Source organism: Myotis yumanensis, unplaced genomic scaffold, assembly GCF_028538775.1.
Source record: "Myotis yumanensis isolate MYYU_CA2020_CCGP unplaced genomic scaffold, mMyoYum1.0.hap1 SCAF_19, whole genome shotgun sequence".
NCBI lineage: Eukaryota > Metazoa > Chordata > Mammalia > Chiroptera > Vespertilionidae > Myotis > Myotis yumanensis.
In genome coordinates, this window is record NW_027223770.1 from 17,332,693 (window position 1) to 17,348,743 (window position 16,051).

The following is a 16,051-nucleotide window of genomic DNA, read 5'->3' on the forward strand; positions in this document are numbered from 1 at the left end:
CACAGACAGAACAGAACCGACAACCCTGATTTCCCAGACACCTCAGCTGAACCCACAGCCTCAACCAACATGGCAGCAGTCAGTGGAGTCAGGGTACAGCCCTTACCACACAGCCCAGCAGAGAATAAGAGAGGCAGCAGCAGCCGCAGGCAGCACCCATACCTGGCTCTCTCCCCAATTACGGGAGTGCTCAGACCAGGGGAGCCCTGGGAGCAGCAGTGAAGATGTATCTCCAGCCTCCCGGCCATATCGCTGCAGTTTCAGCAGCCACAGGAAATAGGTGGCAGCAGGTGTGGGGGCTGCACCTTGCAAACTGGGCTCCCCTCTCAACTGCCACACACCCCCATCACAGTGGTGGCACCCTGAGACCCAGGTGACCTAAACACAGCCATTCCTTTATAGGTATACTAGAGGCCCGGTGCACGAATTCATGCACGGGTGGGGTCCAGCTGGCCCGCCCCAATTGGGGCCGAATGGGGTGGGCCAGCCAAGGGGAGGGGCCGCAGGCAGTTGGCCAGCTGGCCCCGCCCCCGATTGGGGTGGGGGGGCTGATCATGGACACAGTGCACATCAAAGCAACTGGTCGTTCTGGCGTCCCGGTCACTTGGCTTTTATGTATATAGATATACCACAACTTATATTTCCATTATCCTGCTGACTGCCATTTAGAGAGTTTCCAAGTTTTTATTATTACTATCGATAATTCATTGAAAAATCTCATTAAGTGCCTCACTGGGCACGAGGGAGAGAACTCTGGCATCCTCATTCAGGAGTAGGATCATTGGGTTGTAGAGTATTTTGCTTTCAGCCATATTTCTTTTATTTATTTACTTTATGACTGATTTTAGAGAGAGAGGAAGGGAGCGAAAGAGAAAAAGAAAGAAACATCGATTATGTATGCATTCATTAGCTGATTCTTGTATGTGCCCTGACCAGGGATCAAGCCCACAACAGTAGCTCATTTATACTCACTTTGTGTTAGCATCACTCTCTGAATGATTTAAACTCAAAATATAAACCAGTATCTAATCACTAGAATTCAGTCCATAATAGTTTTTCATAGACTGGTATATTAAATAAAATCTATTTTATCTCCCATTACATTCATGTAATGTCTTCTAAATGGAATAAAGGTTATCACGATAATGACACTTTATACTCTTCCTCTCTTCTCTAATTTTCCAGATCTAATTTTCCAGATGACCTAATACTCATATTTCAATCCATTTTCCTTAGTGTATCTGGTACTATCCTGAAATATCTAAATACATAGCTTTTGTATGTGATAAAAATATTCAGTAAGCATAAAATGCTAGCAATTCTAGTTGATGATTTAGAAATACATCCTTGAACCAATCGCCTAATAATTGAAAGCTTTTATACCTCACCAATAATAAATAAAACAGTCTGATGCAGGCCGTCCGTCCAATCATGCCTCATACCGGCCAGGCATGAGCAAGTGAAAATGTGAAGATAAAGGTTTTAGTCCTGATTCTGCCAAAAACTTGCTGTAAGATTTTAGACAGGGCAATTAACCAGGTTAGATCACAGGTTAAAAATAGAAAAGAAGGAATTTCGCCAAGTAATTTATGAATTCTAGCTGTCAGCTGAAAAATCATAAAACACTGAGAAAGTATAAAGCATGGAAAGCTCTAAAGTCTGTGGAAAATACCTTTGTTTTAGGAAAATTTATCAGGAGGGAAAAAGGCCACCATCTAAAACTTCATTGGCAGGCAGCGTCAAAAACATAAATTAGGCTAAGTCATCTTGGAAAGGGCTGGCATAAGAACTTAAGATAGAAAGGTCATTTAAAATGCTACTGTTTCATGTATAGTATGTTAGGCTTAGCACTTTTTAAATTAAATTATGCATTTTTCCCCATGAAAACTTAAAATAATAGTAAGGGGCCCTTTTATAACTAATTTACACAACATACTTATACTATTTCCAACACGTAATCGTACTATCTTCTTTAATTGTTAAAGCCATTCGCAACTGTTGTTCATGCCATACAATACGCCACTGTTTGTTTCATTGATTTATTTGCTAGGAAGACCTTGGTGAGCAATATAATGGTCATTTATAATATTATTTCTCTATAGATGCCGTATGTTTTATAGAGGTTAATTTTTGAATGAGGTTTAAGAATTCACTCTAGGAAGAGAGAAAAAAACGGTAAATATTATCTCTGTAGGTTCTGCCTTTGGAAAACTTGCATCCCACCAGGGCAGTGCTCAATGCAAACCCCTCCTGCCTCTCGGGGAACTGCTGCACGTAGTCTGCACTTCAGAGCGGGAATTCAGCAGCTTCAGCCTTGGATGTCATCTCTCCTCACCCCCTCAAGATGTCCAAGAAAGTCTTTAGGAAAACTTGAGTGTTAAATCTTGATATAGGGCTGAAGTGATTGTGGAAGAGAGTACAGAATCATTTTTATCACTGTATTATAAGCAGCTTGGGAGGAGAAGAGACACACAATTCTCCAACCGGTGCCGTAACAGCTGCACGGGACTACCGGGGACCGTCTCTGGGGCCAGCCCAGGGATGAGGCTCTGGAACGGGGACAGCTCTGGTATCTGCACATTCCATCCTCAGAGGGAGGACACCAGGTATTTGAGAAATGTCATGTCTACCCAATGCTGAACTAAAAATAACACGGACAGTCATGGCTCTTGGCTGAAAAACTAGGAAGCTACTAGCAATCACATTAATCAAATCGGCTTCCACTTACTCATGAGAGAGAAGAGGGGGCATTTTCAAAATCCTTTAAAAAAAAAAGATGTATTTTTATTGATTTCAGAGAGGAAGGAGAGGGAGAGAGAGATAGAAACATCAGTGATGAGAGAGAATCATTGATCAGCTGCCTCCTGCAGGTCCCATACTGGGGATCGAGCCCACAACCCGGGCATGTGCCCTGGGCAAGATTTTCCAGTACCACTCCTATGTAGCCAGACACACTGGTGGCTAACAAAAATACCTGGGGATTGGAATAAAAATGGACCTTTCTTCTGCTCACTTAAGGATGAAACCAAAGCATGTCATGCTGCTGCTCTTCCTAGAATACATAGAGTGATAAATCAGAGATGGCGTGCTACGTCAGACCTTAGAAGTCACTGTTCCCTGGGGAAACCGGTCACAGGTTAAAACACTCTTGTCATTTACATAATACATTTGCTTTTCCAGGCGCTACACATTTCAGTAATAAATATCAACGAAGGTTCAAATTTAGCTTGCGTGCCTTTTTAGGGAGATATAAAAAAGCTATACATTTTCCTCAGTAAAACGGATACTGATTTTTATTGTAAATTTTAAATTAAACATTTAAATAATAAGTGATTGGTGTTGTTCCTTAACTTTATAAAAAGAGCAAAGAAAAAACAAAATTTAACGTGGTGACTTTACCACCTCAGTTATATAAGACTGACTGCACTTCTAAATACAGAACAAAAAGGATTTGCATTTGAGCAGAGGCGAGTAGGAGGAAACAAGATGTGGGTATGAATTCCTGACACTCAGATCCCAACACTAGGAGGATGAATATGACACAGGCTATGCAAGCAACTCTGCCAAGGATTTTAAAATAATCCGGGTTCCTATTTTTCTAAGATGAACTCGCACTGTTTGACAAAAGTTTAAATACTAGTACTACCCCAGGAGGACATGTATTTATAAGTTTCCTCTTATGAAATGTATCTGAAAACTTAGAACCTTAAGCTTAACAGTGTGAAAACTCTCTTGTCTTGAATTTTTTTTTTAATATATTTTATTGATTTTATACAGAGAGGAAGGGAGAGAGATAGAGTTAGAAACATCGGTGAGAGAGAAACATCGATCAGCTGCCTCCTGCACATCTCCTACTGGGGATGTGCCCGCAACCCAGGTACATGCCCTTGACCGGAATCGAACCTGGGACCCTTCAGTCCGCAGGCCGACGCTCTATCCACTGAGCCAAACCGGTTTCGGCATTAAATTTTTTTTTTAATTAGACTAAAATGTAATCATATTCCCTTTAATATCACACACACTTGCACTTCGTTAAGCTATGGAGTTTGGTGTAGAACACGACTATGTACGTGGTTTTTGTTTGCTTCTAAGGGTTGGGTTTGTTTCTTTTCCTTTTTTTTTTTCCTTTCAGGAGCTGGAGGGAAACGTTTCTATATTTGAGAGCATTGAACTGATGACGAAGACTCTACCGAAAGCAATAATCGTCTTGGAATCTGCCCTACGCAAGACCTCACCTTTCGCTTGGGGAACAGGGACATGGGCTTCTGCGACAGACAGACCTGAGGGTTTGAATCCTTAGCTTCCTATTTTGCAAGATCTTGAGCAAATTACCTAAGTCTCAGCTCCTGCAAATGCACAGTGAGAATGACAACCATAATACACATCACAGCACTATGATGCTTTCATGAAGTTAGAAATAGGCCAAGCGCTCACTCAGGAAGTGTCGATCCACAGGGGTGATTTTGATGACTGCAGCTGTTCTTGACCTTTGGTCTGAGAACCTGTAGGATCCTGCATGGCACAGAGCTAACCAGAACCTGAGGCTTTGCAAACCAGGTTCCACGGGCCCTGGGTGTCCCTCCTGAGTCAGGGCTGGGACCATCAGGAAGGCGCGCACACAGTCATTTTCCAGCCCCTCCTCCTGTCATGCTCTTCAATGTGAACTGAACCTCAGAAACCTCAGACTTCTGCTCTCTTCCACTGAATACTTATAAAGTATTAATTACTACATGATACTGTAAAAGAGGTAAGTTCTGGTCTCAAACCATGAACATGAGCTACAAGTGTAGGGTTTTTTAGAGCTGACAATGAAAAAGAGCTCTGAAATTTGAACCCCCCCTCGCCCCATTGACAGTTTTGAAAATTAAAATGTTGATATCATTTAAACAGTAGAACTTTTCTGGCAGGGGTGGGGAGGGGTGCTCAAATTCTTAACAGGGCTGACCTGTGATTGGTTCAGGGAAAACTCTGGTGTCCCTGCTATGTTCATGAAAGGGCTAAAGAAGGTCCGTAGAGACGCGGACTGCTACCCCAGTGGCAGGAAATCCCTGCAGGAAGAAACACACTAGCACAAGTATTTCATGGACAGAGCTGGCGATCCTCACCAATGCCAACGAGGAAAAAACACACAACATGGGAGGTAACAGGGCAGAAGGGTTACTTCCTCCTGCTAATTTGAGCAGCCTCTTTAGTAAATCCGTGCTGCCGATGCTACACTAACCCACCAGGAAAGGATTTAAATGATTTATACTGGTGGCTTGTGAAGCACAGGTAGGCTTTTTTCATCATAAAAACGTTCGTGCAATAACTTAAGGTCTAGAAAACATTAAGACAGAAGCTGATTTCCAATAGAAAAATGGGTAATGCCCGACTAGGAAAGAGATACATTGCCCAGCCCGTACGTGGTACAACCGACTTCAAAAAAAATGATGATCCCTCTACAAGCATGAAGCCTCAGCTATGCAATTTCTAGACATTCCAAACACTCACCAGCCATTCGCTTCAAAGCCACCAAGGACACATGTGCCCAAATAAAACGCAAAAACAGTCACCGTGAAACATTCCGGATGCTGTTGGAGGGAACGTCTGAATTTAGTTGAGGTAGCCTTACCTTTTGCGGTGGCACAGGTTTGAGGATCAATACTTAAGATTATTCCAAATGACTGCACTCAGCAGGGACTCGCCGGGAAACAGCAGCTCTGCAGTCTATGCAGCCGCCGACAGAATGAAGCGTGATCGCCTGCTCAGACCTTTCCAAGTCAGACCCCACAGGCTCTCAGGCTCCTGCTCCGTCTGTCTCCAGGCCCCCCCCCGCATCGGCGGCTTTTAGTTCCTAGGAAGCCTCGCCCCCTGTGTGGGGGTAAGAGCTCCTGCCTGCAGGGCTGAGTCCTCCCTTCTCAGCAGGTCCTGAGTCGCAGCCTCCCCCAAGCGCCCCGCCGGCACTCCCACTGGCAAAACAGGCTGCTCCAGCCCAGCCCCACCCCTCCCCTCGGCCTCACCAGGTGAACTTCCTGCTCAGAACTCCCAGCAGAACTTGACGTTCGGTGTTGTTTTTACTCTTTCCAAAGCTACGCCACTCGGTCGGGAGAAGTGGATCCAGGGAAAGTGAGGGTACTGAAGGCCCCAATAAATGAGAGAAGCCATGGATCGTGCAGGAAGTATTGCCAGTGAAAGGCTGACTCCTGACACTGGCAGCAACAGGCTGAGAAAACATACCCTTTAATATCTTTGCTGGTGATAAGCTGCGGTTGTTGTTCTAACAGCATGTTTTAAAAAGTGTCAATTCATACTGCCTCTGTGTGAAAAATCCTCACAGACAGCAATCTCTTGAGCATCTCAGGGTAAAATATAATAGTTTTGTGTGTTTTTTTCAGAATTGAAAATCTAGAATTAAACAAATTTTCCTGAGTATGGCCTCCTCCTTGACACTCTGACCAAATGTTAAAACTGTAACTCGACTTATGTAAATACTTATGAGAGTCAATATTTATACGAGGCACTGTACTGTTAACCCTATTATAATTACTTGAAGAAATAAATGAATTGGAAGAGGTTAACGTATTTGCTGTTCCAAATGACTTTTTACTAACACCCATGCAAATCCACATTGAGGAACTAGTTTTTGATAAACACAGGTGCCAGGCACGATCCACGCACTTGACAGTCTTCATTACAACCCTAGGAAGCCGATTCCAACATCCCAAACCAGAGGGGAGGAAGCCAAGACAGAGGGATCCAGCCACTGCCAGGCCTCACAGGTAGGAGCTGCCTGATTCAAGATCCTTAGGGTCCTTCTCAGGACCCTGCCAAGGTCTTCCGCTATAGATCAAACTCCCTCTTTCCCTCCTCTCTGAATACAGCTCTGAATACAAAATTGCTTATAAAGGGTAAGGCACAATGGAGAAAAAACAGTGAATTGATGCGATTTTAAAATATGAAAGGCCACAGAGAACTCTACTGTGCAGCAGGAACAAAAAACATGTAAATTCTGACCAATGCAAAGGCTGTGGAGGTTCCCATTTTACTGTGTACGAAATGAGGCGCTTATGTTTATTCAGAGCAGAGAACTCAAAGCCCCCCTTCTTTTGTGAAAATTTAAATGAAAAGCACCCCTCCTCCCACCCTTTTCTTGGTCAGTACTGGAGACTGCAAGGGGGGAATGGGGGGGGGGGGGCCGGGGAAGGGGAAAGAAAAGAGAAAGCTGAAGAAAAGGCAGAAAGAAGGAGGAGGAGGGGAAATCTATCCTGTAGAAAAGCTGCCCTGGGAACACTTAGCACAACTCATTATCCCCTCATATAACCCAACATACAAACACAGGGTGGGATAAATCAACTCCACAATGGTCTGCAGAACTACTTAATAACAGTAACTTGAACTTGAACCCCAAAAGGCTGCACTCTCTCTGCCACCTAGAAATGTGTGGTAAGAAAAACGGTTGTGCAAAGCTGGCGACATCGGAGCACGGTCTGTAGTCTAGCTCACCAGGATTGAACAATGCCGACTTTCTGGTTTTGATACTGTCCTATATACGTAGTTGTGTGAGTGTGACAACTGGGAGAAGTTGAGTCTATGGGACCTCTGGGCTGCTTTGGTGACTTCCTCTGAGACCACAATTAGTTCAAATTGAGAAGCTAAAATATATGGCGGGCTGAAAGGCACTCTGCTCTGTCACTGAATAGCTGCCGATGGCACAGGAGAGATCACTTGTTATTTTTCTCTCAATACTTAGCGAACTGTGTGGGTCCCGTGAAGGACTGTGTAACTTCCACCACCACAGAACGGGCTCCGACTCCGTGTCTTTGAACTCTCTCTCTGCTTGGTGGCATTTCATGGTGTGATCGTGCATGGAGACCAGGCTTCCTCATCAGCGTTTATGTTTGTGAGACTCATCCATAGAACCGTACCCCCTTCCAGTTCCCCTGGTATGGAGAAGTCCACTGAACGGGCATGCCTTTATTTACCCACGCCTCTACGGACATACCTTTGAGTTTTTCTCGTTTTTTGACAATTAGGAATAAGGCTGCTAGTTACATTCTATATAGACCTAAGAGTGTATGAAGAATGTTTGTCCCACCAGCAGGGTATGAGAATTCCCACAGATTTATATCCTTACCAACTTCTGGTGTTGCTACTCTTAAATGTTAGCCATTCTGGTGGGTGTGTATATGAAGCAATAAAGTATTAACTTGCATTTCCCTAAAGATTAATGAGGTTGAACATCCTATCACATGCTTATTGAGCATTTGGGACAATTGTTGTGAAGTACCTGTGCAAGTTTTTACTCATTTAAAAAAATCAATGTATCTGTCTTCTTATTTGCTTCTTTCTGCAGCCTGGTTGCCTGACTTTTCTCAGATACGTGCACTGCCAATGTGTTCCCACTTCGTGATTTGCCCTCCTCACTATCTTCATAGCATATTATGACAGTGGTCTGAACTTTAATTTTAATTACTAAGCTTTTCAATTATATTTAACTTAAGATCATGAAAATATGGCATGAGGATAGTCGACTGCATTACCTTTCAGTAGTTTTATCTTTCACATACAGATGTATAATTCTCCTGGAAAGGATTTTGTGTATGGGGTTAAATAAGGACCAGATAGAAAATCTGTCCAGGTGACCTAACACCATTCACTGAAATGACTGCCTTTTGACAACGCTGGGCAACGCCGCTTCTATTATAAATCAGGGTCTGTGTACACAGGCTGGTTTCTGAACTCTGTTCTGTTCCACTGATCTAACTGTCAATCCTTATGTCAATACCAGTATCTTAATTAGTGAAGCTTTCACAATAAATCTTGGTGTCTATTATAGTAAGTGTCCCACTTTCTTGTTCTTCCAAATGGTCTGGAGTACTTCCGGCTCTGCATTTCCATCTACATTTTAGAATCAGTTTTCAATTTCCACAAAAATCCCAACTTCAAAGCTTAGGGCATTTACCATATGCCCTCCTGGGCTCTGAGCTCCAATTTTTGTCTCTCCCCACCCCCCAGGATTGACTCTCTCTACTCTACCAGGAGATCCAGGAGGGAAAGAATGTCTCCATCGTCACACTCCACCGATTTCCTTCTGCTTAGCCTTACTCAGTACCTGCTTACTACCTTATTGATTCTCAAATGCTTCAAAGAGAGAATTTCATGTTGGTCCAAATTTGCTAACTCTTCTCAAGGAAGGTTTGTCTGAATTCCCTAGTCCTTTATTTTTAGAAGTTCATGCCTCAAGAGTAAGCTTTGCTTTTCTTCTGTCTTCACCTTTTCTCCCCACTTCTCACTCTCTCCTCCTTCCCTCTCCCGACTCCTAGTTCTTTCTTTGTGGAGGAAAAGGTAAATAATGTCAGAAGATGAGAGAATTCATCTTTGGAGATTATAAAAAAGACCCAATGTTGATCCTAGAAATGAAATACATGAGCTGAGAATGTAAGAACTTATTAGGCGCCTTGAGAGATGCCTACACAGAGGAAAGGGTCAGTGAACTATAAGACAGGTCACTAGAAAGTACCCAAACCTGAAAGAGAGGATGTGTGAGTCAGTATCAAAGGACATAACTGACAACTGACGTGTAAAAGAACAGGGAGACAGAGAATTGCACAAAAGAAATAAATGAAGAGATAATAGTTGAGAGCATGAAGAACTTGAAGGAAGAAATCAATAAGTAGACCCACTGCTCAGTAAACTCCCAGCAGGACACGGTGACCCATTAATTTTATTTTTACGTCCACAAATAATTGAACATTTGGGAACATTAAGAAGAGCTCCAAAGGGAAATTGTTTCCTGTGTCCCTTGTTGTGCCGGAATATAGGGAGCTTTGCATTTCAGTATCAAACTGTAGCTCCATCTTTCAGATCTGGCATCCAGCAGGGACAGATGGTGGTGGTAAAAATAAACTGCAGGCAGAGACCGTTTTAAAGTGTGAAACAAGCTTGAGGCTGGCAGAACTCACATCTCGTCCTTTACAAAATGTATCAAGAAGGCACATTTCCCCAGGACAGCCCTGGGGTGCTGCTCTCAGAAGAGAAGACAGGAGCTTTTGAAGGGGTGCTGTCATTCTGCGTCATTACTGATTTAGAATTAACAATGCCATGCAAGTCTATTCATAGAAACCTGTTTCCCAGAAATACCAATAACTGGTCAACTCGCTCACGTTTTAAAAGCTTCTGGAAGTTATCACAATTGGAAATGTTACTTTCTCATTCAAAACACGAGAAAGTCTTTGATTGATACAGTTTAATACCAATAATAAACTAATTTTTAAAAACTCACTTACAGTATGTCTCTGAGGCAAAATGATCAAAGATGAGGCTTAATAACTAATAAAAGTTGAGCTTGTAGAGCAAGACTGTGTGAAACAATGTACAAGAAATCACAATAAATTTGTGATGTTAAATTGTAATAATTTCAGAGTACTGACCATACTATCACATTAACAAGTTCCAGACTAGATACTCTGTAGGATTTGGCAAGATATCACCCCAAAAAACCCAAAACTTTAACATTGCTTTAATTATTTGTAAAAAATTCCACATATTTATATAGCACCATACATATGCTTATATAAGTAAGATATGTTGTTTAAAATAGTTTTGAAACTCACAAGCACCGATAAACTATACATCCCCTTCATCTATTAAGTTTCAGCTAATCATTCTATTTCTCTGTCAGTTCTTTGAAAGTATTTTCTTTCATCATTTTATTCACTAAGAAGCTATATTCCTACTATGTAATTGTAAAAACAAATAATGACAAAGCTTAGTGGAGCAAAGAGTTCTTTAAAGTTGTCTAAAATTGCCGAGACCGGTTTGGCTCAGTGGATAGAGCGTCGGCCTGCGGACTGAGGGGTCCCGGGTTCGATTCTGGCCAAGGGCATGTACCTGGGTTGCGGGCACATCCCCAGTGGGAGTGTGCAGGAGGCAGCTGATCGATGTTTCTCTCTCATCGATGTTTCTAACTCTCTATCCCTCTCCCTTCCTCTCTGTAAAAAATGAATAAAATACATTAAAAAAAAAGTTGTCTACAATTTTAAATGCGCGTAAACTTTGGTAAAATGACCAAGAGAGAAATAAAATTTTAAAAATCACTTAAAATCAAAGCCACATAAAATTAAGAATGCATATTATGTCGAGAAATACAAAGTATTGCAAAGCAAGCTACGTGCTTGACTAGAAGAGGAAGTCTGTACGTTTAGGCAGTTGGTAAAATACCACGCTGATGAGTGTACTCACCTGGTTTTGGCACTGAGTTGGTCACTGACTGGGGGACTTTCTGATTAATTAACTCCACACAGTGTCCAGGGAAGAGTCCCACCTGAGAAAAGCAGCAAAGAGATATTCTAAACCAGAGAGCAGAGCAGGGTGTGAACAGCGCCAATTCAATTCCCGTAATGACTCCACAGTCCCTCCCAACTGACCCTATTATTCCAAGACTAAATCACAGATGATACCAATCACACAAACAAATAATGAAACAATCTGTTGCTATGAGTATAGAGCTATGTGTTTTAATTGTCCAAATAGCTAAGTCTGCTTTTTAAGTTTTAGCTTTTAATTTTCCACACTTCTTTACACCAATTAAAATATTGAGTCTGATGCTAACCTATGCATGTAGTAGTTATCATTTTTACCTCTCAATGATTTACTCTGCTGACATTTCAATCTAGTTGTGTTACTATCTCTACTATGAATTTTTCTATTTATTATCTTCCCTCTGATTTAATGGAAACCTACACTAAGCCACCTTCCAAATTTTTTTCATTCTTCCACATGTTTCATGAAAAAAAAATGACAAAACTAAAATAAATTGGTTAAACAACTGCTCATTGAAAATCCTGGTTCTTACTGTCCTTGAAGAACTAGTGGTGTGTGGATAAGTGGGAAAGGAAGAGAGAGGAAAGAGCCAATCTCCACAGGGGTGACAGAATCTGGCTTTGAGAAACACATCACTTTGACCTGGTAGAATTACTCGTGGCAGAGGTCAAATCCTAAGAAGATCAAATCCTGGGAAAGTGCTGAGCACCAAGTCACCCAGAGAGACTGTACAGTGCAGCCAACAGAATGACTACAGAGCGAAGCAGCCTGGAAACATGAGTAAAAAGGCAATCTTTACCCATGTTTATAGATGTTTCCCTCAAGAGGAATATAATCGAGCTGCCATGTAGCAGATGTTAAGGCTAAAACATGAAAATCACATCACTTTGCACATCCCTCTGCTGACAGACTCTGGGGAAGCAGGCGACGGTCTCCCAAGACCATGACTCATCCTCGCGCTCTGAGCTGCAGCCTTCCCATCTGTGTGGGATTATTCTCACGCACTCACTGGCTGCATTATCATTCCAATTTCTGGATCAATATTTTATGGTTGTTCTTAAGATTATAAGGATGTAACCAGTTATCATGAGCTAAAAGGGGGTTATTAACAATTATCAGTTTTGTCTGAAAGATCTGAACTTGGGATTAAGTATTTGTTTTATTCTATATGACGTTTTATTGAGCTTCCTATCTAACTAAACAAGCAGAAATTCTTACAAGCCTGGTTAGAGCCAGATAAGAATCGACGTGAGATAAGAATCAGTGTGACAAATCCTTCCCGTTCTCTCTTACACAAATCAGTCATTACGAGAGGGCATGTGATATAAACAGTTAACAGCACAGCCAGGAGAGTAACAGCACCTGGGGTCAGCTCTCCGACTGCCACTTACTCCATCGGGTTTGTAACAAAGCCTCTCTGCTTCAGTTTATTCATCTAAACATAATAATAGCACCGAGTTCATAAAGGCTGTTATAAGAATTAAAGGGGACAGACTACACACAGTAAACCCCCCCCCCCCCCCCCCTGCTAATAACACACTATTCTCCCAGTGTGTTGGATGCGAGAAGACCTAGAGGGCTGCAGCTCCTCCCTTAGGCACATATTCATGGCACATAATACCACCTTTTGCATGTGTGTGTATTAAGTGTCCTCACTATCAAATATTTCCGTAAAAGTCTAATTCATTTCCATTTGTAAACATTTCTGCAATCTGCTATGGAGAAAAGACCAGGCTCTAAACTTAGCTTGCACATTTGCTAAGGCGCTGTGATCTGGAGCAAATTTCTTATCCTCTGTCTCAGTTTCTTACATTTGTAAAAATGGGGATAATATTAGATAATTGTGTGAAAGCAGCTAGCCTAGTTTCTAAATTCAAGGCAGCCAAGGGGAAAAAGACAGTAACCTACAAAGGAAAACCACCAATCAAAAGACATAGAGTAGCAGAACAGATTTAAAAAACAAAACAATAAAAACAACAACAAAAAAACAGGACCCAACTGCACACTTGCCTTCAGGAGACCCTTCTCAGCTACAAAAGAAAACATAAGCTCAATGTCAATGGGTGAAAGATGATGCTCCAAGCAAATGACATCCAGAGTAAAGAAGATGCAGTCATTTTTACATCAAAGTAGATTTCATGACCAAAAAAAAGGTAAAAGAGACAAATATGGACATGTTATAATGATAAAGGAGACAATCTATCAAGAAAATTTAACAGTTATTAATATATAAGCACCTGCCCTAGCCAGTTTGGCTCAGTGGTTAGACTGTCAGCCCACAGACCGAAGGGTTCTCTCTCTCTCTCCCCCCTCCCTTCCACTCTCTCTAAAAATCAATGGAGCCCAGTTGGCGTGGCTCAGTGGCTAAGCATCAGCCTGTGAACAGAAGGTCACAGTTGATTCCCATTCAGGGCATATGCCTGGGTTGTGAGCTTGATCCCCAGTGTGGGGCATACAGAGGCAGCCAATCAATGATTCTCTCTCATCACTGATGTTTCTATCTCTCTCTCCCTCTCCCTTCCTTTCTGAAATCAATAAAAAAATAATTTTTAAAAATCAATGGAAAAATATCCTTGGGTGAGGATTAACAAAACACCACCACAACAAATATATAGTGTCAAGGGCACTCTGTCTGACGACAGCTTCCTATACACACATATATACACACACACACACACACACACACACACACACACACACATATATATATATATACACAACTTTGGAGCATGAAAATGTATAAAGCAATTATTAATAGACCTAAAGGGAGAAATTGTTAATGGACAGATCACCCACACAGAGTCTACATGGAAACAGTGGCCTTAAATGACACAGAGCAGTTGGACTTAGTAGATGTATTAGACATTTCCATCCAAAACAACAGAATGCACATTCTTCTCAAGTGCACGTGGGCCATTCTCAAGGAGAGATCATTATGTTGGGACAGAAGACAAGTCTAATAAATTTAAGAAGACTAAAATCATAACAAGCACCCAGTGTGATCAAAATGGTATGAAACTAGAAATCAACTATAGGAAGGAAGCTGAAAAAAATCACAAGTATGTAGAGATTAAACAACATGCTACAGAACAACTACTGGGTCAAAGAAGAAGTGTAAAAAAAACAAACTCAAAAGATACACAGAGCCAAATGAAAATGAAAATATGACATATTATAATTCCTGGGATGCAGCAAAATCAGTACTACGAGGGAATTTATAGCAATACAGGCCTACTTCAAGAAACCAGGAAATACACAAATAAAAACCTAACATTACACCTTAAGGAGGTAGAAAAAGAACAAACCCCATCACTGGCCGGTTTGGGTCAGTGGTTGGAGCGTCGGTCCGTGGACCAAAGGGTAAATGTTTAACAACAGGCTCTTCGGGGAGGAAAGGCCTTGATTTATGGAGTTGGCTGGTTTGGAGCTACCAGCCTAACACAACTGAATGCGGCGTTGGGAAGGGATGCAGGACAGCCTGCTGTGCAGTATTTTGACCATATAGTGCCCGTGTACAAGGTGGAAGTAATCAGCACAGATACCAGTCAAGTAGCTAGCATGTCTTTCGTATTTACTCCCTTTACGTTTAATAATAATTCGTTTACCTGTAAATGTGTGTGCTTTAATGTTTAATAATGGCTATGTAATAACTGTCCTACAAAATTCCTAACAATCACATCGCTGGCTCCAGCTCACCACTAATCTATTCTATTTCTAGGTCCTGCGCCTGCCCTGGAAATAGGCTCCGAGAAATTTGACAAGAATCCGCGCTCGGAGAACAAGGAGAGAACTAAAGGGAACAGGCCATGTCCTGATTCTGCTGATCTTCGACCTCGAGGATACGCTCACATTAGAAAGAACACTGGTCTGGCTACAAAAAAGAAGGCACTGTAAACCATTTCGGTACAACCTAGAGGAAGTGCTGGATACGAAGCTACTGCAATAAAATAAGCCTAGAGCCTCGGGAGCAGTGGGAAGGTAAAGGGATCGCTATGTAAGGAGGAAGCCTGTGCCTAACTGTGGGCTGTCACCGACCAAAATCTAAAAAGGAATTTCAACATCGCAATGTGCTTACTGCTAACTTTGCCAGGAATTCCTACTTTAATGGTTTATTTATTTAGTTTACAGCTAGTGAAACTTTAGGGCTGTAAGCATCACAAAGTATTTTTTTAATTAAGCTTAGTAATGTACTGCTCTTGCTTCTAGGGATATGCAGGCATTTTAATCAGTGGAAACCATTTGGCCGCAGAGGTTCCAAGTTCCTCATTTTCTGATGACAGCTTCCTACCCAGCCAGGTCTCTAATGTTCACATTCCATAATGAGTGAAGTTCAAGTTCAGAGACTTCCCATCCCCTGCCTTCCTGTACTCCCCGCGCACCACGGTGCCTATCTCCCTTCAGATCTCTTTGCTTTTATACCCAGGATGAACACGGTGATTGATCACTTGAAGTTTTAATAAAATCAGTACCCTTCATTTCCTGGCAATATTAACCTTCTGCCAAACCAATCCAACAAAGCAAAACTGAGTCAGATAGAGATTGTATGCCTCTCTATTGCTGGAGAAGAATCACATCACTGAGGAGATTCAAACAGAGACACATTCATAGTCTCTCTCCTGGACATGCCGATTATGTCTCCCCACCCCCCAGACTTTCTCAGAGAACCCCTGCTCTTTGGGGTCTCCATCCAGTCTTGATCAGCCCACAAGTTAAGGAGTCAATCAATCTGTCTCTTAAGATTTGTAACTAA

The 16,051-nt window shown here is 42.0% G+C and overlaps 1 protein-coding gene across 1 annotated transcript in view; it reads right to left on the minus strand.

The window, feature by feature from the left end:
• The window catches only part of ARHGAP32 (Rho GTPase activating protein 32), a 118,167-nt gene that overhangs the window by 27,256 nt on the left and 74,860 nt on the right, over positions 1–16,051 (minus strand). The window contains 1 exon segment of the mRNA XM_070400005.1: positions 11,221–11,302. Within this exon segment, the coding sequence (XP_070256106.1) occupies positions 11,221–11,302 (82 nt within the window).